General features: G+C 40.8%; 1 protein-coding gene across 1 annotated transcript in view; it reads right to left on the bottom strand.

The window, feature by feature from the left end:
• The window catches only part of LOC139637422 (E3 ubiquitin-protein ligase SH3RF3-like), a 90,694-nt gene that overhangs the window by 26,234 nt on the left and 38,060 nt on the right, over positions 1-26,400 (bottom strand). Inside the window, exons 2-3 of the mRNA XM_071506164.1 lie at positions 5,352-5,627; positions 2,310-2,405 (exon numbers count right to left, since the gene is read on the bottom strand). Of these exons, the coding sequence (XP_071362265.1) occupies positions 2,310-2,405; positions 5,352-5,627 (372 nt within the window). The remainder of the gene's footprint in view (positions 1-2,309; positions 2,406-5,351; positions 5,628-26,400) is intronic.

Here is a 26,400-nt window from a genome sequence, read left to right as displayed (position 1 = left end):
ATCTCCAATCTGTGTTTTCAGACTGCCAAATATTAACACAAGCTGTCTGCATTCACATCCGAGCTCTGAGACAACAGCCATAAGAGGTACTTTATATCCAGTGAGGCGCACACACACGCACAAACACATGAATATACACACACACACACACAGATCTGCAGAAGTCCAGCTGGGCCCCCCTCATTAGCTTCTCACTGCGCGCACACACACACACACACACACACACACACACACACACACACACACACACACACACACACGCGTGCGCGGTGCCCCTGCACCCCTGCTGTGTCAGAGTGATGGCGAGGTCTAAATTATTGATGCATCTCTATTTAATAGGAACCCCTGTGTCTGTGAGTGTGTGGTGTTTGTGCTGACTTTTCTCATCTCATGGCTTCATCATCATTACCTAAGAGAGCTGTTTGGTCAACCAGATAATTTCGAGGATATGATTGGATAACCAAGACTCCAGCCATATGAGAGAGAGAGAGAGAGAGAGAGAGAGAGAGAGAGAGAGAGAGAGAGAAAGAGGGCAGCACGATTCAACAATGACAAAGCAGGAAAGAAAACTGTGATTTTATATGTACATGTGGATAGGTGTGGATATTAACGCATTTTGTTGTATAATTGAGTGTTTGTTATTGAATGCATGTTTTCTTAATAGCAGATTAAAACCAATACAATGTTTAAAACCAGCAGGAAGGATGAGTCATCCCATTAGTCTCTCTGTCTCAAGTCTCTACATCAATGAGTTTCTCTAAGCTGCAGAGCATGAATACACAATTTGTAAACTGGATCTGACCTCATGATAGTCTCACTGTCTTGATAAACACACACAAACAGACGCACAGTGGTACTTCCCAGTGTGAGCGAACCTCCTGTTAGTTTTGAAGGTTTCATCATTTGTTTTTGATGTCAGGGCCACGAGAGAATTGGCGTGTTCACAAATTTGTGGGGACAGAGAAGAGAGAAGCTTTAACAAAAGCAAGAAAGAAGTATTTACACATCATCCCTCCAGTTTCCACCAATGGCTTTTCACCTCAGCTTAAAAGCCTTAAATGTGATCCAGAGCAAATTGTGCATGATATTTTTTTCAGTTGCACGAGGATTAAAGTAAACTAAATTCCAGTCTTGACGGGCATGGCAGTATGAAAGAAGGTAAAATGTTTGGGGAGTTGGGTTTTTTAAATCCTTTTACTGAGAGGAAATCCCTTTAAGAAACCTCAGTTACAACCAGCATTGCTATTGCTATTTGCATTTCTGGGGCAATTAAATGTTTATTCCAACAGATAAGAAGTCAAATACAGAGACAACAACATATAAAAACATAATGTGGAGCCTCAGTGCAGACTAACAAAAAAAAAACCTTCATGTTTGACACAGAGTAATGAACACACAATAAAACTGCAGTTTAACATTAAATGCATGTACCCTCCATTCATACCAAAGTCAGAGAGTGTTCAAACTCCACTTAACCCAGGTCAGTAAGACATTTTTAAAAGCAGGTCAGACAGTGCAGAAACCCATTTAGACCGACTTCAAACACAGTCACTGTGTCATCTGAAAGGCCTACAGAGTAACAGTGGGACAGACGTGGAAGGAAGAAATAGAAAAGAACGGCAATGGAAACAGTAAGAATCACAAAAAGTGAAGGGCCTTGTTACTATCAAAAATGATCCAGTCACTGTAACCATGTCCTCTCTTACATCTTGATGTCAAAGTGAGGTTCGATGTGTCCCCGCTCTCAGCACAAGTGGTTCTTTGGCTAGTGTCAGCAAGTAATAAATAATGCACCACGAGTTACCACTGCCAGTGAAGCTGTTTTCACCATTTATCAAAAAAGTTTTGGTTTGTAGCAAGAGCAAAATCTCTGGTAACAGCGTGTAAAACTGATTCAGAGTAACATTTAGTTCAAATATATTTGAAATCAGGTAGCATATAATTGATTGTTTGACTTTATTTAGTTTTTAGAACATTACTTTTTCACAGGTAACTCTGCCATGAATGAGGAGGAAACCAAACAGCACTCATATCCCAAAATCTTGTCACATTTTCAGTGGATATCATCAAAGCCGTGCTAAAGCCTCTACTTATAGAAAGAAAACATTTCCCCCATTTCTCATCAAAGTACACAGGATGTACTTTCTCCCTCAACACTAAAGCTTTTCTGCCTCCTCTCTCCAAGGCATGAGAAAAGAAAACACTGTAATACAAGTGTTGTCCTGCAACATCACTTTTACAGCTCCTTCTCTAATAATTTGATATGTGAGTGACTTTGTGTATATATGTGTGTGTGTGTATGTGTTTACCTCCACATAGAGAATAGGGAAGATGCCAATCTTGTCTCCCAGCATGCCCTCTGCCCAATTCTCGTCCACTCGCCTGATCACTGTCAGTACCTCATCCTGGAGAGACAGGAAATGATTGAGACTACGAACAAACAAGATGTTATATTTGGTCTGCCTTTAAAGACAAAGGAACAAATAAATAAATGAATAAATGTATGTCCTGTGCTTTAACTAGATTTTACCAGAACCTGGTCAAAACAAAAAACATCTCCAACACTTTGAAAGAGAATGTCTGGTGTCCAAGAGATGTGAAGTGTTTTTAGATTCATAGGAAGTGACTTGTTTCAGTTCATTTCAGTCAGTTTAATTACAAATGTTAATCAAATACCAGTGTCTCAGTTCAGTTCATGACAGATTTCACTGCTCATCTTTTCTGTACACAGACCTTCTCCTTACTGCTGCATTCAAGGATTTTAAGAAACAGCATTTTCTTCTTGTAATTTTTGTGTTATTGTTCTGCATAGGTTTGTGGCAGCGGTGTGAAATGTGAGCTAAAAGTGGTTTAGTGAATATGAAACTGTGTGGAAAAAAGAAATGACTACATTTTATACACTATAGTGAACCTGTTTTTGCAAAGAGCTACTAACTGAGACTATATAGACTTCAGTACAGTAACCCAAGAGAACATTAGGCTCTATCAGCTAACCTATTAGCAATCAACTGCCGTGCTTTTTAATATTAAAAACACACTCAGTCATGTCTCCTGGATACAATATCAACACTGCGTCATCTTGCAAGGTAGCAGGATAGCATTTGTATATGCTTTTTTATGCCTATACATATGGTATAATAGTCTCTGCAGTATTATATCCATCAAACATGGGAAAATATTATCTTCACACAAACACACACCTACACACACACACACACACACCCATAGACTTCATCATGAAAGTATTTTTCCCTGTGCTGCACCTCTCCTCATGTGAATATGAGGGTCTTGGTTAGGCCATTAGGGATGGCAGCGATAATGCTGGTAAATGACTGTGTATTAGTCATACTGAGTAATTACTTCTCACACTGGGAAAACAATATCATGCACACTTGTTCTGCATGACAACACGCGCACAACACACCACAGGGTTCATGCGTCTCTGTGTGAGAGTATGGCTTCGTATAATCTTCAGTCATTAACCTGTTGATTAATTTAGCCCTAAAACACAAAATAATGTGAACTACGAACGCCTCATCATTATCTGATAATCTGGATGTAGACGTTAGTGCGTTTGCGACTTTGCTTTGCATTGCAGTGATCAGACTGAAAACATCTACAGTGAAGTGTACAGGGCACTGGAATGCAATAATCTTTCTCTTTCCCTGTCCACAGGCTCACTCAGCGCTGAGACAGAGTGGATGTGGCGAGCAGTTAACTGTTGCACAAATGAGCCTGTGTAACAGCAGGAACGAAATGATAAGGTTTGAGGAACAGGACAGTACAGGGAATACAAATTACTGTTTTCACCAGACCCAACCTGGATACACACTCTCATCTTGTCTTTCTCTCTTCATCTCCATCCTTTTCAAAGTATAATTTCAGTGATGCCAGTGACTAATGGGGCCTGAAACGTCAACCACTCGCGTCATCCACCTCTTATATAACAGAGGGAGAGGTCTGAACGGGTCTCAGAGTGAATACCTACTGAAATGTGACTTGTGTAAGTCAATTTCCACAAACAAAAAGAGAAGGGACATGAAGTTGGTCAGAGACGTGGATAATTGGTCCTACTCCTAAAGGCAGTCAACCTTTACAGATCCAAATAGAGAGAGACACCAATACTGGCAGCAGCATGATGCTCTACTAATTAACAAGCAGCCTTGTTATGTCAGAGAGAGCAAAAATACATGTCCTTTTCCCTGCACTCTCCAGTTCACACTCTCCATCTCCTGTCAAAAAAAACACAATTTTCCTCCTGCCATGATGATGATACGCTGCATGATCAGATCTGAGAGCGAGTTCACTCAGATTCCCTCCAGCGTTAGACATACAGACCTGAGATCTGTGCCATTACAACAGGACCCCACCTGACCTCATTTGACTGAATATAATTTCGACCTGGCCAAAGTTGAGTCCTGGGTTACGGTCTTGTTACTAGGAACCATGTAGAACCGTGCTGTTTAAAAACTTCAGCCAAATCCGCATGTAGACTGGTTGCTCTTGGGAAACTTTGAACAACAGCAGCTGCTGCTATATTCTATCTCCACCCTTGAAATACCTCATATCAGAGCCACTGACTCACAGAGCTGCTGACCGACATCAGCCACTGAAATCCTCCTCATTTTAACGAAACACAAAATCAAAAGCAGTGTAAATCAGGTACACCAGTGTAAGAACATCTTCAAAAAATTCCTTGACATCAACTTACACTGGAAAGTGAAACTAGATAGTACTCCGAGTGTATACCTCTTCTAAAACTGTGCAACTGTCAAGATATACTCATCGGATTTTCAGAGTATCTCCCATCACCAACTTCTTTCATGTCTGAGACTGTTCAGATTTTAGCCACTGAAAAATACCTTAAATAAAACATATATTACCACATTTTGTCAGACATTCTGAAAAATGTCAGTGAGAAGTCGCAGCATTTTCGGAGCAGCAGCTACAGATTCAAGTTGCTCCGGCTGCAAACTCTTACCACCTTGAATGTGAAGGCCAGTCACAAATGTACAAGCAAAATGTGGTGGAAGCTGGAAGGCACCATGAAAAGCTCAGCAGTTGTCATGTGCTTAAATGGCGCTGAGAACCAATCTGAGAACCAATCTGAAGAGACGAGTCAGTACTAATAAATTATTAGTGTCCTACAAAGAACCCGCCTGGTTTTTGTGTTTGCTGCTACTTTGGTATTTATGCTGTTGTAAATTCTGAGTACATCCATTCATCAAATCTCTCCACTGATTCACCCATGCAGCCTGTCCATATTTCTTTATCTTACTATATTTGTTCTGTGTCTGAAAATAGTGTCCTCGGGAGAGCGTGTGTACAGTGTGTGTCTGTGTGTGTCTTACCTTGCTGAAGGCCAGACAGTCTTTGTCCTGGTCTTTGTCTTTGACCTCAAAATCGTACAGTGCTTTGCCCTGGGGTGGAGTCTGACTCAGGGGACGCAACAACTGGATGTAGCTCGCAGGCAAAAAACCATGGCAACCGTTGAGCTCGCCATGGTACCAGTTGTCATCCACCTTCCGTCGCAGGATGATGATGTCACCCTTGGAAAATTGGAGATCGCCTGGTTCTTTTCCCTCATAGGAGTAGAGGGCCTTACCACAAGGCAGAGCTGGAATATTCTGAAAAACATACACAAATGTACAAACACTTATTGTGCGAGCAAAGCACTTTTTAACACGTGCATTTGAACCGACATCAAAACAAAGCAATAGACATGCTCTTATGTAACTTGTGCTGGAGAGGAACACCACTTTGTGCGATTGTGCTGACTCAAACTTTTTCTTGTGCCGGTGGCCTGAAGTGACAGTTAAGATGTAAGTCTGAATCTTTGGTCTGGATGGTGTGAAGACTGTGGAGAGGTTCAGGCATCACTGGTGAGGCCAATTTTACCTGCAATGTTTCAAATATAATGATGTTTGTAGCCCTTCAAGCCTCCAATGAAACCGTCTGAGCAGGAAAAAAAATCCCTCTCATACCCACACTAAAACCACAACCTGCGTGTTGAGTGGTCTCAACACAAGCCATAAAAGGATAGGGACCTCTGTATTAGAGAACTCACATGCTGCTGTTTTGGAGACACTTGTATTTTGCTCCTAAATTTCAATTTGTTGTTTGCTGTGGGTAGAGTAGATTACCTGCCTGTTATCTTAAACAAGACTAGAAAACAGGGTCTCAGTGACAACAGGAAGTTCTTCTGCACTGCTGCCCCACATAGCGATTAACATAAAAGGTTAGGTGACAGGTGTATTTTTACATACAAATCTTGCATAGAGCAGCATTAAGTGCATTTTGAAACCTCTACGGAGGAGTAAAAGCATTGCTGTCAAGCATTAGTGCCACTGTGTCGAAACGATGCCAGATAACTACACCTCGTAAACGTCGGGGTTGACAATTTCCTGAGTTTACTGTGAACTGCTGTTTCATTATATTCTTCCTATTAAGGGGCTGGAAAATGTGCCTTTACACCATAGCTGGAAAAACCTAGTTGCAAGCCTGTTATGTGACAGTAGAAAATACATTGTATTTGGCTTTTGTACTCTTGCATCTGTTTGTATTGTTCTCAACTCTCATTTTTACATATGTGATGTCCCATATTAGAAGGATAGTACAAATGAGGCAGAGACTCCTGCAGTGATCGGTAAATTAATTGGGGAAAAAACAGCCCAGGGGGCCAACTGGTTTTGTAGCAACTCACAACCGTGGAAAATCCAATATACTGCTCTGGAGGCAAATTTGTAGAGCATGGATAGTTGGATATGTGCTCCAAGTTTCATTTTATTCCCCTCAGCAGTATGTGAGATATGACTGGTTATTAAAATGTTTGCCAGGTAATTGCTGCTCCCACCTTGGGCAAAACACAGTAATTTTGAAAATGCCAGAGTTGGGTGATGCATGACTCCCTGGGGTTTCATCAAAATCAGCTCCGCAGTGTCTCACATATCACAAGTCAAGGGCAGATGCATGCTGACCCATTTATCCCACCCAAACTGATTTCTTACATATTGCCATACTTGTGCAGAAAAAGTCACAATGATGCACTGAACTCAGTTCATGTTAAATGTTTTCAGTTTACTGCTCATTACCAGTGATTGCTTGTCCAATCGTAACTACGCAGGCCCGTCACGATCTGCACTGCACTGCTACGGTAAAGACCCAATTAAGTCTGTATAATGTGATGCTAAGTTCACCCCCATTCAGTGCCTATGGGATATGAGTCAGCTGGCAAAGCGTTGTGAGCGTTGTGACGAGTGAATAGTAGCGAACACGATGTTGCCTTGTTTGTTCACTTCCAGAGGGTCTTCCTCTCTACATGTTGAAGCGGTGTGCACAGGGTTGTAACTATACTTGGCTTAGAGTGTGTTTGCCTGGTCTAACCTGTAATGCGAACATTGGCATTAGCATACTAGCTTGCTACTGTACAGAAGTAATTAATCAGTACTTATAAGGTCAAATATATCATTAACTAACTATTACATTAATTATGGGGTCATTTCCATCTCTACTACATGGATCATCAAGTGGTAATTTTGCTGACTTACTCACTGGCACATGAGGCTTTAGCCTCAGTCTTCTAGCATTAGGATCCTTTGTACAAGATTCTCTCTTTAAAACAAGCCAGAAAGCATATTTACAACATTATCTGAGTTTGTGACTGCTGTCATTTCAGCCGACAAAACCGAGGGTGTGAAGCCTGTTTTTGTCTGAAATCAAGATGCCATTGTTTCAAAATTTGTTTTGAAAGGATTTCAACTTTGTTAGACATTGGAACAGTAACTAAGGTGAGTAGAGCATCACTGAAGACGCAGTTAAACAAACTGGATCAATTTCCTCATACTAGATGAGTCGGTCTGAAAAATATCGTTTTTTTTCTAATAAAAGGACCCACATGACAAGCTAATATAGTTTTTAACCTGCAGATGACATAAAAGCTACATTTCTATATAACCACTGAGACACAGATATTCATCACCACAGCCCATATATATTCACATTCTGTGTTCAGCACACGCTTTAAATACTGAACGTGTTCTTGAAGGACACAGGTATTAATAGGGAATTTATCCTAAAGACGATCAAGGTAAACAAAGGGCTGCGGTAAAACAAGAGAAAATGCATGAAAGAAAAATGCCTCTTCTTCTCAGAAAAAGTATTGACAATCACACTAACACATACACACTTATGAAGACAGACACGCACACACACACACACACACACACACACACACACACACACACACACACTCTTTTTATACACTCACATACCGACTGATTCACCCTAAACAGTACACTGAGCCTGAGGCTCCACTGCCTCACTGTACTGAGACCAGTGGTGATGCAATAAGAGGAAACACACACATATACACATACATAGACACACAATCAATGACAAACAAAAACAAAACAAAACACATCACTACTGCAGCTTCTACTATTACTATTGCTACTATTAACTACTACTGATAGTTATTACAATTATAAATCAATTGCGACTTTGGAGCTCTGTTCCAGCAGGAAAAAAATCCCATGCTATGCTAATAACTACAGACTAGAGACCATCAGTTTCTGTAGTATCAGTACTCATAGGTGAGACCGCACCAATTTTCGAACTCGGCCGAAGTCATTTTGAACTCAAACTGCAGCTGGTGATGGCAGTCCTTGCTCTGCTCTGAAACATCGGTTGGTGTAGTTCTTCTCCATCAGAGCAGAACAAGAACTACCGTCACCTGCTGCAGCTGCAGTGCATCTGTGGGACAAGAGACCTGCCTGCAGGGAGACGCACATGAAGCAGCAGCGAGCGGACAAGCATCCAAAAGAAGTGTCAAAGTGACAGAAAGGCATGGATCACAACTTCTGTCAGGACTTTCAGAATAAAATCACAGCAAAAGAAGGATGCAGTGACTTTAAGTGACAGGCTTTGTCTCCAGACAACCATGCACAACTAGTCACGTGATCGCAAATTCAACTGCATATGTGGGGAAACACCAGTATAAATAAGTGGGTGTTAAATAGCTCACCCCTACTATCTCATAAAAATTACATCCCCAGTTATCTTGTGGTAAGAAATGTAATCACAGACCACAGATTGCATCCGAGTCCTACCTGTGGTTTTAGGCAACAAAAGCACTTTAGATAACATTAGGAAAAAGTTACAGTTTCAGTTAAATGTCTGTAAAGGAAAGACCTTGTGCTGTGGGTGCCTTAACATAATGTTGAGCAGCAACCATAACTCCCTGTATTGCACTACTGGGGTTCCTTTGAATGAGGCCATCAGCAGCAGTTCCACTGGAGAAGCTGGGAGTGAAAGCCTCACCCAAAGCAAAAGCCTCCTAGAGGCTGCTGGAGGGCCCAATCAGGGAGCTGCTGCAGTTTGCTGCTCGATGGTGGGAGGAGAGCATCTGTCGAGGGCATCATCTAAAACTAGGGACCGGCTGCTGTCTAACTCCTCTCTGAGCCTGGGGCGGGCGGGTCAACCTGCAAGTAGGAGGCCTATATTTTAAAACTGAAAAGATCCCACCTGAATCTAAACAATATTGTTTATTGTGCTTTTCTAGGTATTCCTGTGGGTAAGTGATTGATGAGCATCACTGCTGGCATCACTCTCCACCACACATATACTGGATCTAGTGAGAATCACTGGATGCCTTCAGCCTGCAAGTTGCAAATGAAAACATTCTTCTATAGGTTGAAATGTGATTATTTCAACCTATAGAAGAATGTTTTCATTTGCAACTTGATTAAACATAATGTTGGCTTCAAATATAAAATAAAATAAGACATGATTAGACCTTGAATTTCAGACATTTGAGAGACTTAAAAGATGTGCTGAAATGATGAATACAGAATTTGATAGTGCATGTACTTTCTCTTCCTTCCTCATCTCAACTCTTCTTTCATCCTCACTCTTTTCTTCTCTGCCACTTTTGTTCTATCTGCAGAGCTACTTGAGTGACTGTGGCAGTGTTGGCGCTGTGCTTAGTGTCTTTACAGCTGTGAAAGCCCTTTACCACATGTACTTTACTCCATAAATGTTCTGCCAAGTTTACTTGTTGGTATCATGTTTGAAAAGGACCCTGAGTCCCTCTACAATTCTCCCTAATAGTTTGCCAACATTTCTGCAACTCTTCCTTTATGGCTCGAGTGAGAACGTACAGCAAAGCCCCGACATAAACAGATACTGCACACACAAGGCCATAATGGTCCAGGCAGTGTGCATATACTGTATGCCACGCACTGTGTGCATATTGAGCCACCTTCTTAAGACAGCAGTGTAATGAGTTTAACATGCAATTACCATTTATATACACAAAGATATAAATACATCTAAATCCATTGGAGAAATTATAAATGAAATACAGTAGTGTGAATAAACCAATTCCAGCTGAAATTTTGTAGAGGAGATATATTTAAAGCTGTCTTACCCTTGATTTTTTATTTTTTTTGTTGCAGAGCAGGGTAAAAAAAAAATCTTCTTGGAAATCCGCCATAGAAAATTACATTCTACATACACAACATTGTCAGAGCTTGCAGCTTTAATTGAACTTTTTACAGCATGACAACCCAGGAAAAATGCTTTACCTACAGATTCAACAGCAAGCGAGTCTATTAGGAATTAAATGAAAGCCAAAACTTATCTGTGATGTCTTGTTAAATGTTAACAGCGGTTTCTCGGGTGCTGTCTGTCAGGCTGTGACAAACAGGCGACATAATTCTGTCATGAATGAATGATAAAACTGAGGAGACAAGTTGGGGCACTGAGGCAATCATCAGCCATTTTCCATGAAGTTTCAAATCCATCACTGAAGCAGCCTCTGAGATAAATGAAAGCACTCTTTTTTTTTTGAAAGTGCCATTACTTTCAAACTCACCAGTGTTTTCCTGTTTTCCAGAGCTGCCGCCACAGTGAGAGGAGAAACTAATCTCTCCTGAGCAGAGCAGTCATTTCATGTGTGAAAAGAGACAAAAACAGGACTGTTTCATCGCACAAGTGTGAAAAGGGTGTCTTTGGTGTTGTACCTGTCAGCAGCACAATATTATCATATAGCTACAGCACGCACACACACACACACTTATTCAGAATGCTCTCTCACCCCCGTGGTGCAGTAATTAGTGTTTGTGGATTCCCGCAATGGACAGAAGGTAGGTGTGTGTGTGTGTGTGTGCGTGTGCGTGTGATAAAGTGTATGTCCCCTGCCCTTAGGGACACACACACAGCAACATGAGTCCCTCAAACAACCACCACTGAGACTCCCATCTGTTCAGGTCTCTCAGTGTAGCCATAAGGTGCAGGGAGGAGACTTGTCCAACATGGGACTGACTGCTCCATTCAGCCAGGCCCCTATGACACACACACACACACACACAGTTGACCCAGTCCATGGTTTGATTAAATGTCCGATGTGCACCTTTTCAAGCAAGATTTTTGTGGTGGAGCTTGAAAATCTGAGTTTAAAGATCAAAATTGGCAAAAATATGATTCAAATCAGAAATTATCTGATCAATTAAGTAAATTCAGCTCAAGCCTTCAATGCCAAGCTTCAGTGCTTGTCACTTTTAGATATTCAGGTTATCATTTAGTTTTGGTACTGAACATGTTTAAATGTTTGATGCCCAACTCTGTTTAAGGGTCAACAGATGTTTTTCCTTGTTAGTATATTTGTGTCTGTCTCTACCCTCCTGACACTAGATCAATTCATTCTTAACCACTGTCATGACACAACCATCAATTACCAAGCGCATATCAGCCGAAAGTAGAAATTATAAGTGATGATGGTATCTTGAGCTATAATTAATACAGCGGCATCTGTCACATCGTTCTTTCAGGACACCTCAAACACCAGCACTTTTAATGGTTTCTCATTGATGTGTGTGTCTGTGAGTGTGCACTGAGCTGTATGTCATGTTATGTCAAAGACATAACACAAATGTCTTTCTGATGCTGGGGCATAAAACACAAAGAGCATCACAATGACTTACCTAGACTAAGAGAGGACAAAGATTATAGATAATAATTCTATTTGTTTTCTCATTTATTAAAACACACACACACGCGCACGCGCGCGCACGCAGACAAACAAAGAGCTTGTACAAGCCCACTCTGTTTTGTTTTTTTTTGGACACTTAAGACGATTACACAATTTTCAGACACATATGCATGCATACACAAACACAAACACACACAGGATTTAAGTCTGCATGTGACACACTCACACTCACCCTCACACTCATGCTGAGCTTATTAAATCAATAATTAACAGCCACTCTCAGCTCTGTGTACGTGAGAGGCAATAAGAAGCAGTTATATCTGCTGGGACAATACGCTTCAACACCCACCACTCTTCTCATTGTCAATCTGTGGTGATACCTCTTACTATATGTATTCATCTATCATACACTGGCAGAGGATTCAGGCAACCCAGGTGTGTGTGTGTGTCACTGGTCTTTACTGTTAAAGCGATGCCATTGAAAACAGTGCATCAGTATGAGCTACTGAAGGCAACATTCATATGTTCTAGACAGAAAGCCTTTTTTCCTCCTCTTCCTTTGTTTGGATTATTTTTGCGGTGGGAAAGCCTCTGGCACACTGACCGTTCAGAAATGAAGCACTTTTTAAAGCAGTTAGGGAGACACACTGAGAGCATGCTGATAGCTACATCAAGTGAAAAGTGAAATAATAGTGTTAGGCTGAAGACATTTAAGACTGAAAAACCTAATCTATTAAAAAAAAAGGAGAAGAGGAAGCAGAAGCAGAAGAAGAAAAAAAGAAGTTTCTCACTAACATCGATTTTTTTCCCCCTCTCCCATCTATAGAAACTCTCACTTCTACATAAATGGGCAAAATGTAAAATATGAAGCAGAAAGTTTGCTTCCTCATAGAGTCACCTTTTTATATCACTACATAGTCAGAAGGCTGAACTGAAAATCCCAAATTAGCCAACTATGTATTATACGGTTAACATAAAAAGCCACTTTGTGCCTCATATAAGGTAGCATCTGTCAAGTAGATTCATTTCACCTGCTTGAACCATTTACAGATTTGGTTCATATAAATACTCTTTTAAACAGTCTTTCAGTAGACAGAGGCGTTCCCACTCTTATTTCAGTCATTTTATTCTGTTAATCCACTGAGGAGTCAAAAGCTTGGGCACACTTTCCCATTCAAGTGAATGTTTTTCTGTCAAATCAAAGCACAAAACTACATCTACATATTTATGGTCACTTGAGAATTTTGAATAAATAACTATAACTATAGTAATACAGTTAGTTAATACAGCGTTCAGTCTTATAAAGGCATGAATTTAAGTTGAAAACAACCTCCTTAGCTGAGACAATTGCTAGTGTTGCATTGGACTTTAATTAATAATGTTGCCCATGAGAGCTACAATCCTAATGCAGCTACTGTAGCTACTGCATGTCCCCCTGTGGCCCACATTATGAAGACAAAAGCTTTGATGTGTGGATTTTATTTACCTCATACTGCCAGATGACAGTAATTGTAGTACACACAATGGAAAATGTTAATATGGTTCTCCCAGAGGAAGGACTCATTATATTACAACCGGGTTAAAAAGTAGAGACAAAAACTGTGTTGGTCCATTCATTCATTTTGTGTTATGAAATAGGTTTATTCTCAAATACAGGCTACAAATATATTGCAGTGCCTAGTTGTCTGGTAAAAAAAAAAACAACAAAAAAAAAAACAAGCTGCCATTGTGTCCACCACTTTGGTCCAGACTGAAATATCTCAACCACTACTGGATGCACTGCCATGAAATTTTATACAGCTATCCATGGTGCCAAGAGTATGAATACTACTGACACTGGTGATCCCCTGAGTCTTCCTCTGACGCCACCACGAGGCTGACACTTGTGGTTTTGAGTGGAATGTCTAAACAGCTGTTGGTTGGAGAGCCGTTCATTTTGGTACACACAGTCACGTCCCCCTCCGGATGAATGTACCATGGTGAGCCTTTGTCTTTTCATCTAACATTTGTATGGGACAAATTCAAATTTTGACCTGATGATGAGCTAACACCAGCATAACTCTTGACACTCCCATCAGCGGTGACCACGGTGAACAGTATACCTGCTAAACATCAGCAGCATTGGCCTTCAGTGAATGTTAACATGCTGCTGTTAGCATTTAAAGCACCGCGGTGCCCAAGTACAGTATCAACTGTTTTGTGAAAGACGGAAATCAGTGCAACAAGAACGTGCATAAGCTGGCTTTAGCATGAATTTGTTACTATTCCGATTCATAAGAACAAGAAAACAGATGAAAAGTAGCCGCTGCTGCTGCTGTGTGTCTTTCAGCACTGCAGAGGCATGGAGAGTGGTGAGGGGAGAGAGAGAGAGACACTGTCTATGTCACAGCACTATACACTTTATTTCTGACAGAGAGAGAGAGAGAGAGAGAGACCATTTTACTATAACTACCTTCCTGTGTGAAGCATACCTTCTTATTACTGAGTGCTATGGTTCATACATTAATAAAGTGTTTCGTTTTATGTTTTACAAAGGCGAGAAGGAAACATTTTATAGTTCAGTAATGCAGAATATTGACAGCCAGGGCATAAGAGGATCTGTACTCTCCAGTGTGTGCATGTGTGTTTGAGACAAAGAGAGGGAGAGGGAGAGAGAGAGAGAGAGTAATCCAGTAATCACAGTCTCGCTTATCACCCACAGTGTTCTTGGGTTATTTATAGCTTTGTCACTTTTTGACCCGACAGGCCTGAACATTTTCTAGCATAAACATAAACCTGAGCATCACAGGTGGATACTGTGCCACTTCCTGTTTCCATGTGTCCCGCTTTGAATCACACTTTACAGGTTCATTATTGACCTCGTTGAATTCTCAAGACGGCAGACCAATAAATTTACAAAATAAAATGATAACCCCCCCCCCCCCCCCCCAAAAAAAAGAGAGAACCGCTAATGGATTCAGCCAATCGCCGATATCCAATATATTAATTCAACTGCTCAACCCTAAGGTACTGTATGTGACCTCACCCATAGAAAACCTGGATTTATCTGTGATAATTTATCTAGACATGACTTTTCTTTTCTGCTTATTATCACTTAGAGACAGAGGCCCCTTAGCTAAAAACCTGGAAGCTTCTGCTAAACCAGCAGCAACACATCTAGGAGAGCTGGTCTATCATATAAACAATCAGCAGAGATGTCAGTATGACTACTGAATTCTCCTATGTGCCTTTTTCTTGACCTCCACTAAAATGCTAAACACCGCCACTGAACACTTGACATTATTTTGCCTTCAATCACTTTAGCTCCTCCAGTGTTCAGAGGAGCAAGTGTCTGGACCGGAGGCTGTATTCATAGAAGAGCAAACAGATTCCAAAGGGTGAGGAAATGTATAAAACCATCTGCACACTAACCTATAACAGCAGTTAAGAAAACAGCTCTAGTGAACATTGATATGCATATAAATCCATGTATAACAGTGTATGTGTAAATCTATTTATTTATTTATAAGGGAGAACGGACAACACTTAATCAAAAGGAGAAACTTCATGGAGTGTAAAATGGAGGTGGCTGTTATTGAGGTTGAAATTATATTGGAGGAGATTGAGGCTTTATTGTTTGGTGGTCAAAGCACTGGTGTGACCAATAAGAAAAAATCTGTTGAGTGGCAGCACATCAGTCCTGCAGTAAACACTACCGACTTAAAAGCCTACTCTTTCTTTTTTCTTATGTTCTTTTGGTTAAATTTTACCTCTAACACTTTATCCTTTGTTTATTTCTTTGTATTCTGTCTTTGTATTTATCGCTGTTATGTCAGCTCTTTCTAGTTACTATCTAATATACAGTTGTTTCCCTAATTGAAAAAAAAAACTCAAGAAAAGAGAGAGAAAGAGAACTGAGGTATTGTGGGAATCAGGATGAAATGGTTAGATATCAAAACAGACAGGGAGAGGCATGATGTTGTGTATTGGAAATCTGTGCTGCAGTTTCCTCTGGTGGGGATCAGCAGTCTCACAAGCTCCCTGCCCTTAACAAGCATCTGACTGCCTCATCGCTGGTGTTGCTCTTCAGAGGAAAAGAGACACAGATCTGATGGAGGAAGAAGCTGCTGCAGTGAACCAGATAAACAGGGTGTTCCCTGAGCGTGAAGCATGCTCTATATTACACACTTCACGGGCTGTTTCCTACTGTACATGTCTTCTGAGACAAACTTTGTTTAAGCCTGAATTCTCTCTGCAACAGGACATGTCCTTACAAAAAGACATTTTTTCATCGAGCAAAAACAACTATATTTGAACACGTCTTAATTTCACTGCTTTTGGCAAGAGAAACGCTTCTCCTTTAATCAATATGGCTGCCTGCACAACGTCTTCATTAGCGCTTTATATGCATAACCGCTAATGGTCATTGCAGGCTTCAGTTCTATAGTCTTCCATTTTACATGTGTAACTACAGTGACAGTGATTGTGTAGTGTAAAGAGAGCATCAGCTTCAGAAGGCACCTGTCAGTGGTCAGAGGGAGTGGGCCAAAGTCACTGTGCAGGAGATTGGATCAACCTTTGACCAAGTGACATATAAGTGGCACGAGCATCAGCAGTGATTCTTCTGCATGGCTGAATGAAGGAATCACTCACTGGTCTGTCTTTAAGGTCTGCTTCCAGTTAGCAGATATCCATGCATTTTATGAGAGAAGAAGCACTGAAGTCAAAATACATCACTGCTGTTCGTCGTCATTGCCTAAGACTGATTAGTTCCTACAGATGCTGGGCTCAATCCAGTCCCAGTGGACGTTTTTGAGACTGAAATCTCAAACTTGAAATGGAGCTCACAAAATGCTTTGCAAGGCTCGTGAATTCCCACTGTCTCCAAAATCTTCATTGGCTCAAAGACATTTCAATTTTTAATTTAACTGAACATGTTCTATTCTTGTGAGTCAAGGTGGAGCCTTTACCCAGTAGACTGAAGGAGTGATGTGCACTTGTGGCCTTTTTGCTGTGCCTGGTGCACCAGTGGCACTTTTTGCACGTTGTGTTGGATTACAATGAATTAATTATCATACATACTAGGTGGGTGTGTCTGCATAAATCATGGTTAATCAAATCCACTAATTTCATCCCTCTAAAAAGCAGCGCTTGCCCTCAATGACACACTGACAACTTTCCAGTGACAAAACTAATATTCTGCTCTGGGATGTTCAGAGTTACAAGTAATAACAAACAGCATCCCAATATGCTGCCAAGGACACATCAAAGTTGAATTCATGTTTCTGGACATACTGAAACTTTTGCAGTCGCCGCGTTTTCTGTGAGTACTTCACTGTGATCCACTGCTTAAATACTACTCCTGTACCGTAAAGAAAAATAGGCGTAAAGTGCAATCAAAAATGTGGTTTAGAACATGGCAAGTTACCAAAACATCACACTAGAGCAAACCTCAGTGAGCCTCAGCAGCTTCATGCTGCGCGCCTGCACAAAAATAGAGCCCAGTATGTTATCTGTTACAGATGTCGCATACAAATCTCTGTCGCTCCCTTTCGAGCCCACACAGTGTTTATAAATGAAGCCACACATCCATTAGTATGTAGATAGTTTTTCTAAATGTGTGCACAAATGGATACAAAAGCCAAAGCTGAAGCGAGCTGCAATACGCCCATAACGTATTACCGCACACCTGTAGTGTGGGGTGGGTGGGTGGGTGGGTGGGTGGGGGAGCAGTCTACGCCGTTCAACAGTGAAAAGTTCCTCTTCACCGTCTTCAAAAACAACATTAAATAAAAAAATTGAAGGACATTAAAGTGCATAATAAAACAGCACAGAAATATGTATTTCAAGTTCAATACACTGCATGGGTATTACAGTAATGTGTGTACTGTCTGTTGGTAACCGACACTACATGTCTGAGGTTTCACTTCAAAGGCAACATTTGCATACTGGGTAGAGGATGTGGAGGAGCTTCAGGTTAAGTGAGCTTTGAAGGAAATCAGGAATTAAAGGGACTAAATGGTCTTGTTTGGAGGACCGCGACACATCCCGTATCCTGGAGTCACTCATCTGTCAACTCTATTGCTCGGCAACGCTAACATTCCCACACTAAGCCTGTGTGTGTGTGTGTGTGTGTGTGTGAAGGATGGTAGATGGGACAGGATGTTCCACTCCGCTCATATCCCCATCCATTTCTCCAGCACCAAACCATTCCCGGTCTCCTGTAGTCCATCTATTCACCTCCCTGCAGACACACACACACACACAGACACACTCTCTCTCTCTCTTTAACTGTGATTACTCTGCTCGCTCCTCTTTTGCTCACCCGTCCTTGGAGGGGCACTGGGCCATTACAACTTTTTTCCTCACTGTGTGTGTGTGTGTGTGAGGGAGAGATTTTGTGTATGTGTGTGTGGTAATAGCATAGTAAATCTGCAGAGGTCTTTTTCCACTCTGCTGTGAGAGCAGCATTCTATCATGCTGTGCTGTTTTATTGGAGCAGACACTCAAGTACAACACAAAACACACACACACACACACACATTCATGCACAGAAGGTATTACCTGTATGTTAAGATATTATTAATTTGTAGAGAAAAAAATGTATATAATATGAATTTGAATGGGTGAAATAAAGATCCACATCCACACACAAACACACACAAAGTTGTTGCAGAATAATACATAAGTAAATAATATTCATTTAAAACACAAAATGTAAAACAACAAATTATGTCAACAGGAAACCACACTCTTGCAAACATCAGCACACACCGTCTCACACACACACGCTGTCTGGCAGTAATTCAGTGCACTATTGATTCACTTTCCATCTATAATTCATGAAACAACACACACCTCAGGTTAAGTGGAGACACACACACACACACACAGACTGGCAGTTTCTGAGAAGTAGGAAGACGAGAAACACAACACCACTCACTGTGTATAAACTTAGACACACTGACACACACGCGCACGCGCACACACACACATATACACACACACACACACACAAACACACACGTGCATAAGTCTAGCCAGCAGCTACCAGGAGTTCATTCATCTCAACCCTGTCTTCACCTCTCCATCACTCCCTCGTTCCTCTTCCTCCACGTCTCCTCTCTTTCCTCACTCTTTCAGCATATCACTCCAACTTAGCTCACTCCCGTCCTCTCACTCATTCTGACTAAATCTTTATATATGAATGAATATAGAGATAGATAGATAGATAGATAGATAGATAGATAGATAGATAGATAGATAGATAGATAAAATAAATAAAGATTGACAAACATACATGTTCAGTGTTTTTAAATTATGAAAACATAATCCTGCAATAACTGAATAACCAATACACCGTTTTAGAGCTGAAACAACTTGTCAAATGAATTTTTAATTGTTCACACACAAGCACGCACGCAGACACACAGTCAATCTACAATCTGTCCTTAGGCTTTTGTACCATGTCACATAGACTTTCATCTTCACATCGAATATTCTTTGTGAATATCAGCCACGATGTACTTTCATGACTTAATGTCAGATCCTGCATCAAGGCTATTTGACTGAGTGAACGATGGAGAGAGAGGCAATGACAGAAAAAGAGAAGCGGAGCACATGATGGGAAGGAGTAGCGACAGCGAGCTTTAGTGCAGAAAGCTCTGGGATCGCATGCATATTCATTGGAGTCATTTCCATCTGGGCTTTGAGAAAAAGAATGGCTATGTAAAAAAAAAAAAAAAACTAAACTAAACACATAGACACACACATACAGCAGAGCCTGTTAAATATGCGAACTGTTCAGTGCGAGTGGACTTGTGAAAAAGATGGATGTCTCACCTGATCAAGTATCCAAAGTGTGGAAGGAGGAGATACGAAGAAAAGCAGAGAGGGGGGGAGGGAGGGAGAACACAAGTGAAGAGAAGAATTAGTATCATTATTTACTGACAAAATGAATCCAAACACGAGACAAAGAACCTGAATGCAATTTATAATGCACTAACTGCAACAGCTGAAGTGACTCTTCCAGCTGCATAACCACACGCGCTACAATGACTACAAAAAAATGTATTAACTAACTGCACACTGCTTATGGTGTAAATATTAGAACGTTATTTGTGATACTGATCAGTTGTTAAGCTCCACACTTGGAGAACTCTGACAGGCTGATAAAATAACAATCTTGACTCACTTATCACGAGAAGCTCTGTCTTTACATCATGAAGCAGATCCTATGGCTGATGGAATGATGCAATTATCTACATAAAACATGACACGGCAGCTGATGGGTATCATGTGGCCTACATCTAACTGCATCCTGACATGCATTTTGATTACATTTTTATCATCTTATGTGCAGTTGCAAGTGAACCATGCAAGTAAGAGCATCATGTTTTGCCACATATGCAGCAGAGGCACCTAATATGAAACAGGCAGCTCTTTAAAATGCAGAATTTGTCATTTAGAACAATGTTTTTTTTCCTAAGGTCTCTCTTCTGAAACACTAAGCCAATTCAATAAATGTCTGGGAAATGACATAGAGGGAATAATTATGTAGCAAATGGGCTTAGAACAAGTGCGAGAAGAGGCTGACATTTTATATGGTGTCTAACTGACTAAAAACTGTTATCCTACCTCTCCTCTGAGAGTACAGAATTCAGAAAATACACTGCATACATAAATATTATTATAAAATAATAATTTGCCCTCACAGCATCCACAGAAATAAAATGTGTCATTTTTATGTTTTCAATAACTTCTGTCAGCTGTCCGGCTGTGGGGCTGTTCGTTTACTACTCAAGTAAAGAGTGAAATTCTGTGAAATTCTATTGTATTTGGTGCAGGGATTCATGGCCCTTAAAGGATGGACCAGCACAGATGAACACCCAGGCTGACCTTTGCTGCTGTGGTCATATCCTGTTTATATCCTGATTCATTTGATCAATATAAAACTCCTGGAAAAAACTCCTTGAAAACACCTTTTTTTTTTTTTCTTCCTAAAAGACTTGTGTTAAATAGGTGGCAGTTGAGATGAAAATAAAGTTCTAATGAAGTGTCAATGAAAAAAAGAGAGCAGTTAATACAAATCTGAGAAGCACATTAGACCTTTCAGCACAACAAAGTTCAGTACACACAGTCAAAGGTGTACAAGGACGAGTCACGAGCACCCGGGGCTCCTCCTGTGTTCTCGTAATGAAGCTGCTCTTTTCTGAAGCCTCTCGCTGTGATTCAAGCAGCCGCCCTCTTGCTGGCAGTGCTTGAGAACTGACTCAGTGAATCGCAGTTAGAAAGTTTAAATGCATGTGGGATGAGAGGCCAGGACGTCAGGTTGGCGCCAGATTTATAAGAGCTCAAATTCAGCCGTTGTGAAAGAGGAACAGAGGAAAATTAGTTATGAGGAGAGAGAGAGAGAGAGAGAGAGAGAGAGAGAGAGGTGAGGTTGTTAGGGGTGACAGGTTGTCATGGATGTGCCCTTTCTATTGGTCCCCTCCCCTCTCTAGATGCCTGTTACTGTGACGACAGGGGGCCTTGAGTGACAGATGGCTGCTGAGGCGTGTCGGTGGTTGTTAAGAGCACTAAATGTGTCAGTCACAGTCACAGATAAAAAGAGCTTAAAGGATATACTCGTGGACACAAGAAACACAAACCACACTGAGTTTCAGTGTAGAATATTTACTTAAATACATTTATTATATTCTTAAGGTTTTGAGAACATATGGTGTGCAAAAGGTCCATGAGAAGGAGTTGATTTCACTTACAAAAAAAAAAACAAAAAACAACCACTTGTGTCATGTGTGACCTTCCTCTCGGCTCTAGCACCCTGCAACCCTGAATGTAATACGTACTTCACTAAATGGGTTGATGGATGTGCATAAATAATGCATATTTTAGCAACTGAGCACTATTTATGTTGCACTGAATATGCAACACAACATATGCTTTTCTATATTTGGCTGCTCTTTCGCTTTTAAAACATGTGATCAAATGTGCATTTAGAAACTAATGAGTTTACAGAGACTGAAAGTACGCTCTTTTACTACCAGTCAAAGACACCCTGTCGCCGTCAAATTCTGTTTACAACTAATTTGCATTAGCAGGCCATAATATTCAAATGAACCGGTTTGCAAACTGTTCACTGAGCAGTATGGTTCAAATTTATTCATATTTGATTCACTGAACTAAAATCCTCAATAGAAAAGACCAAACACCTCACATGGGTAAAACAAAAAACCTAAATGACTAATTTTGTCAATTTTTAATTAAAACTTGCTCAGAATTGAACAGTCCTCCTCCTCCTTCCACCTCCACCTGGTCTCTCCCTCCTCCAGCCTCTCTGTTTTCCTTCCTCCCTCCTCTTTCTCATCCTGTTGCTCCAGGGTGTTTTCTTTTTCCTTTTCACTTTAAAGCTGTTGTGCTCACAACAAAAAAATGCATTTAATAAGAAAGCAAGTACAACTAATACAACCGCAATCAAAAACTAGGACGCTCTGATGTATGGTCAAATAATAATTTGATTCACTTGAGTGATGAGTTCTGTGGCTCAACCTGATCCCCTGGTACGTTAGAGCAGAGACACTGAAATCCCGCTCTCTGTGTATATGTGTGTGGGTGTGGGTGTGTGTGCGCCTCACATACTGTCAGTGTGGACGCTGTCATGGTGCTGGGCTCAACATTGCGATGACTCAATCCTAAAGCATGTAATGCACCAAGCTGTTCAGCTGAGTGTTGATGAGTGAAAGATGTTAACCAAGACGCTCCCACTGCACTGTCAACACAGGGAGTGAACACAGTACATCATCATCCTCTAGTCTCACACACACACACACACACATGCACACACACACACACACAGCACGCACACACATGCATGAGCAGTGAAGTCAAAGGGAACACAGACTAAGGTTCTTCCCTGAGGCTCTCCACGGAGCACTTATTGAAAGGGAGTCTCCTCCACCATGATGTCAGTCATTCACACAGTACACCCTGTCCTATACACACACACACACACACACACACACACAGATAACAAAGATGATTGGAAGGGAGCTGTTGGCAATGACCAATCAGCTTACAGAAACGTGTGATGACAGCAGTGTCTATCTTGTCTATCTCCCTTCCTCTCCCCAACGCCTCCTCCCTGCACGTCTCTATCTTTACATCCACCTCCTCCTTCCACCTCCACCTGGCATGCTTCCCTCTCTATCTCATGTCACATCTCTCCCTCTTCCTGCCTTTCTCTCTATCTCCATCTGCCTGTCTTCCTTCCTTCCTCCTCTTTCTCACCTTGTTGCTCCGGGGTGGGTTTTTTTTTCTGTCTTTTTTTTTTTTTTTGTTTTGTCTCTGTCTGTTTCAGTTTCATTATAAGGCCATTTTACTGACAACAAAATCCACAAACAGGCATTTAATAAGAAAACAAATCCAAAACTCTGATGCTGTGATTTATAGTCAAATAATAATCATACCTCAGTAATGTATTTCACAGATATTGCTTGTTATTAAAATTTTGATCTGGTCATGTTAGCGTTTCCCACCTCTAACATGATGCATTTTAAATGACTTCAGAACTTAATCACTGCTGTGCTTGTCTACAGTAAAGCTCTCGGGCTGCACGTTTTGATCAAGGGGCTAACAGGTACCTTGAGTATGAATATTTTTCTTTCAGCTGTCTTTAGCCTGGTTTTCACTGCTGACGTTCGAAGGTGTTTTCTGCTTCCTGTTACGGACAGATGAGTTGCCAGAAGAGTTGCACTCCAATAAATGATCAATTAATGAATCAAAGCCGAGGCGAAAGTTTATGTCTTTTCTCTCTTTAATCCCTCTAACATGCCTGATTAGTTGTAGTGAAGTGCTTTCGGACTACTTAGGTGTTATATGGACTGAAAAGGCATGCGAAGCGGAGTAAAATCACCTCAGCATTACAGAGGGAGACGTTTACTGAGATTTAACTGCATACTTGGGAGTCTTCCATCACCGGGAACACGGCAAAGAGAGAGACAGACAGAGAGAGAGAGAGAGAGAATGAGAGAGGGACTAAACATACCCTTGACACTGAGGAGTAATTTGTTAATTTTTCCCCTGGTATCATTACTGCACACAACTGCTCTTCCACTACACTACTATCCCCTCTTCTTCTTCACATTTGTTTTCCAAACCTCTTAAAACCTTAAACCTATAATTACCTCACTAACTTATTGAACTGTCTCTCTGTGGTTAGGGAAAACTACACTTTCATTCCTACTCAGTTCAGTTTGGGGCTGCAATTTTTTTTTTTTACAATTAATCAGTTAATTGTTTTGTCTGTAAAATGACAGCACATAGTCAAAATACCTGTTATAATCTCTCACAGACCAAAGTAACTTCTTCAGATGTCTTTTGTCTAAAACTCCAAAAATACTCAGTTTACTGTCATGTGTGATCATGAAAAGCATCAAATTTTCACTTCTGAGAAGCTGAAAACAGCAAACATGTAGCATTTTTGTTGTAAACAAACTGTCAATCAATTAATCGACAGGTCATTCCAGCTCTAGTTCGTTTATGTAAATGTAAATGTATGCAACAGCACAGAGGCTCATGACTGACAAGCCCATGGACAGGTGAAAAGGTACGAGCAACACAGAATCGAACTTTAAAGGGTGAAAGAGGCTGACAGTCAAAATGACACTTCCTGCTTCACTCATTCTTACATCTAGTGCCCTCAGCAATGCACACAAACCATTCTGTGGCACAACAAATCAAAATTCACTTTTCCACCACCCGACATCATTCTCCTCAATGTTAACACATTACACATTCAGTGCTTGTTTTCAACCGTGCACATCAGTCTTCTATGGTTCTATTTTTAAAGGTAGAGTAGTCGCACAGCTCTGCCATGGTCCACCATGAAATCTGAAAAGTATGTTCCTGCCTCACTTATTGGTAAAATCCGTCATCAGTAAATAACGTTCGACCTTTTCTTTCCAAGTAGTTGGGCGTTCCACTAAATTTGAACATCTGTTTCCTGTAGGCAAGGCAGGTTTATATGTAAATCCTCATTCAATTCAAAGTGCTTTAGTTTAGGCACGGAAATACATTAAAAATAGAACATTAAGAACAAAAAAAACAAATTTGAATAAATAAAATAAAAGTCATTTTAAAAGAAGTGCTGCAGTAAAATCCATTTTTACACACAACCACTGACGTCTTCACAAACACGAAAGAGCATCATTAAGGATACGATGCATGGTTGGCAGCACATCAGGTGTATAATGGAGGAGACACTGATCTATCTCAGCCTGTTTTGTTTTGAAAACTGAGGAGACTTCCACTATGTTAACCGTTGCTTGGGTTGTCAGCCGCTGCTTGAAGCTGAGCTATCTGCAGCGACATCTAATGTAGCACTAATTATTCTTTTTTTGACAGCAGGAAGACAATCTTCATTAAATGATAAGCAACCAACGCCCCATGTTAGTAATCCATGCTGGCTTCTCTGGCCAGTTTGGTGCTGTAAAAACAGACAGAAACAACAAACAGAAACAACAAAAAAGATTTGTATTATGAAAATGAGTTTGACTACGAGTTACCACCACAGCTTGCCATGAGAATGGTCTGTCTCTCACCATCTCACATCCAGACACACCTCTCATGTACTGTATGTGTGATTAATTGCGTGTAGCGTATATATAGTTTGCCTGCAGTCCTTAATTTAAAACTTCAAATTACACCTCATTTCAACTACAGGGAAAACCTCTCAGCTGAGAGAATCTAGTAATTAATGCAGCCAATAGGAACGGTTTATCAGGAGTTTAGTCTATGGAGACAGGGATGTCAAGAGCGGAGCTGTTTTCTAAAACATTTATGGAGCAGAAAGACTCCACTCCTGAGATGCTGGCTGATGGTGTCGCTCACACTCGATGGTCTATTGACTTGCTGTCATTATACCTAATCTCTTTTGTAACGTGGACATCTTGTTGATTTTAATAAAGTTCATTACCTTGCCCCATACATCTTTTTCTCTTACACATCAATGGATAGAAGTCTGAAAACAGATGCTTTCATCCCAATAAACTGCGAATTGGATCATTTGCTGCTTAAAATGTATCTGTGAGGAGGCACTGATCTGCATGAATTGGTTTAACAAAAGACATCTTCCTTCTACTGCAACTAAAAAAAAGGAAAACCAGAACTCTGAGTCTCAAGTGAAAAAAAGTGTCGTCAAGAGGTTGATGCCATCCTCTCTAATTTCCAACATGCATCCGTCTGTCTTGAGCTAATTTCTGAAACTGTGAGAAACTGTCAGTGACCCTGGGCAAAAACACAAACTGTAAGAGAAACTCACAGCATGAAAGGAAGCTTTTCAGAACCAGAGAAGGTCTTTGTCACCTTGGTTTCACATTAAAAACCGAAAATGTACTGTCATTGAGATTCCAACAAGCAACCAACACCAAACTGTC

Source organism: Trachinotus anak, unplaced genomic scaffold (genome assembly GCF_046630095.1).
Source record: "Trachinotus anak isolate AG129_WGS33_773 ecotype Australia unplaced genomic scaffold, CSIRO_AGI_Tana_v1 ptg000001l, whole genome shotgun sequence".
Taxonomy (NCBI): Eukaryota; Metazoa; Chordata; class Actinopteri; order Carangiformes; family Carangidae; genus Trachinotus; species Trachinotus anak.
This window is presented reverse-complemented; position numbering and strand designations above follow the sequence as displayed.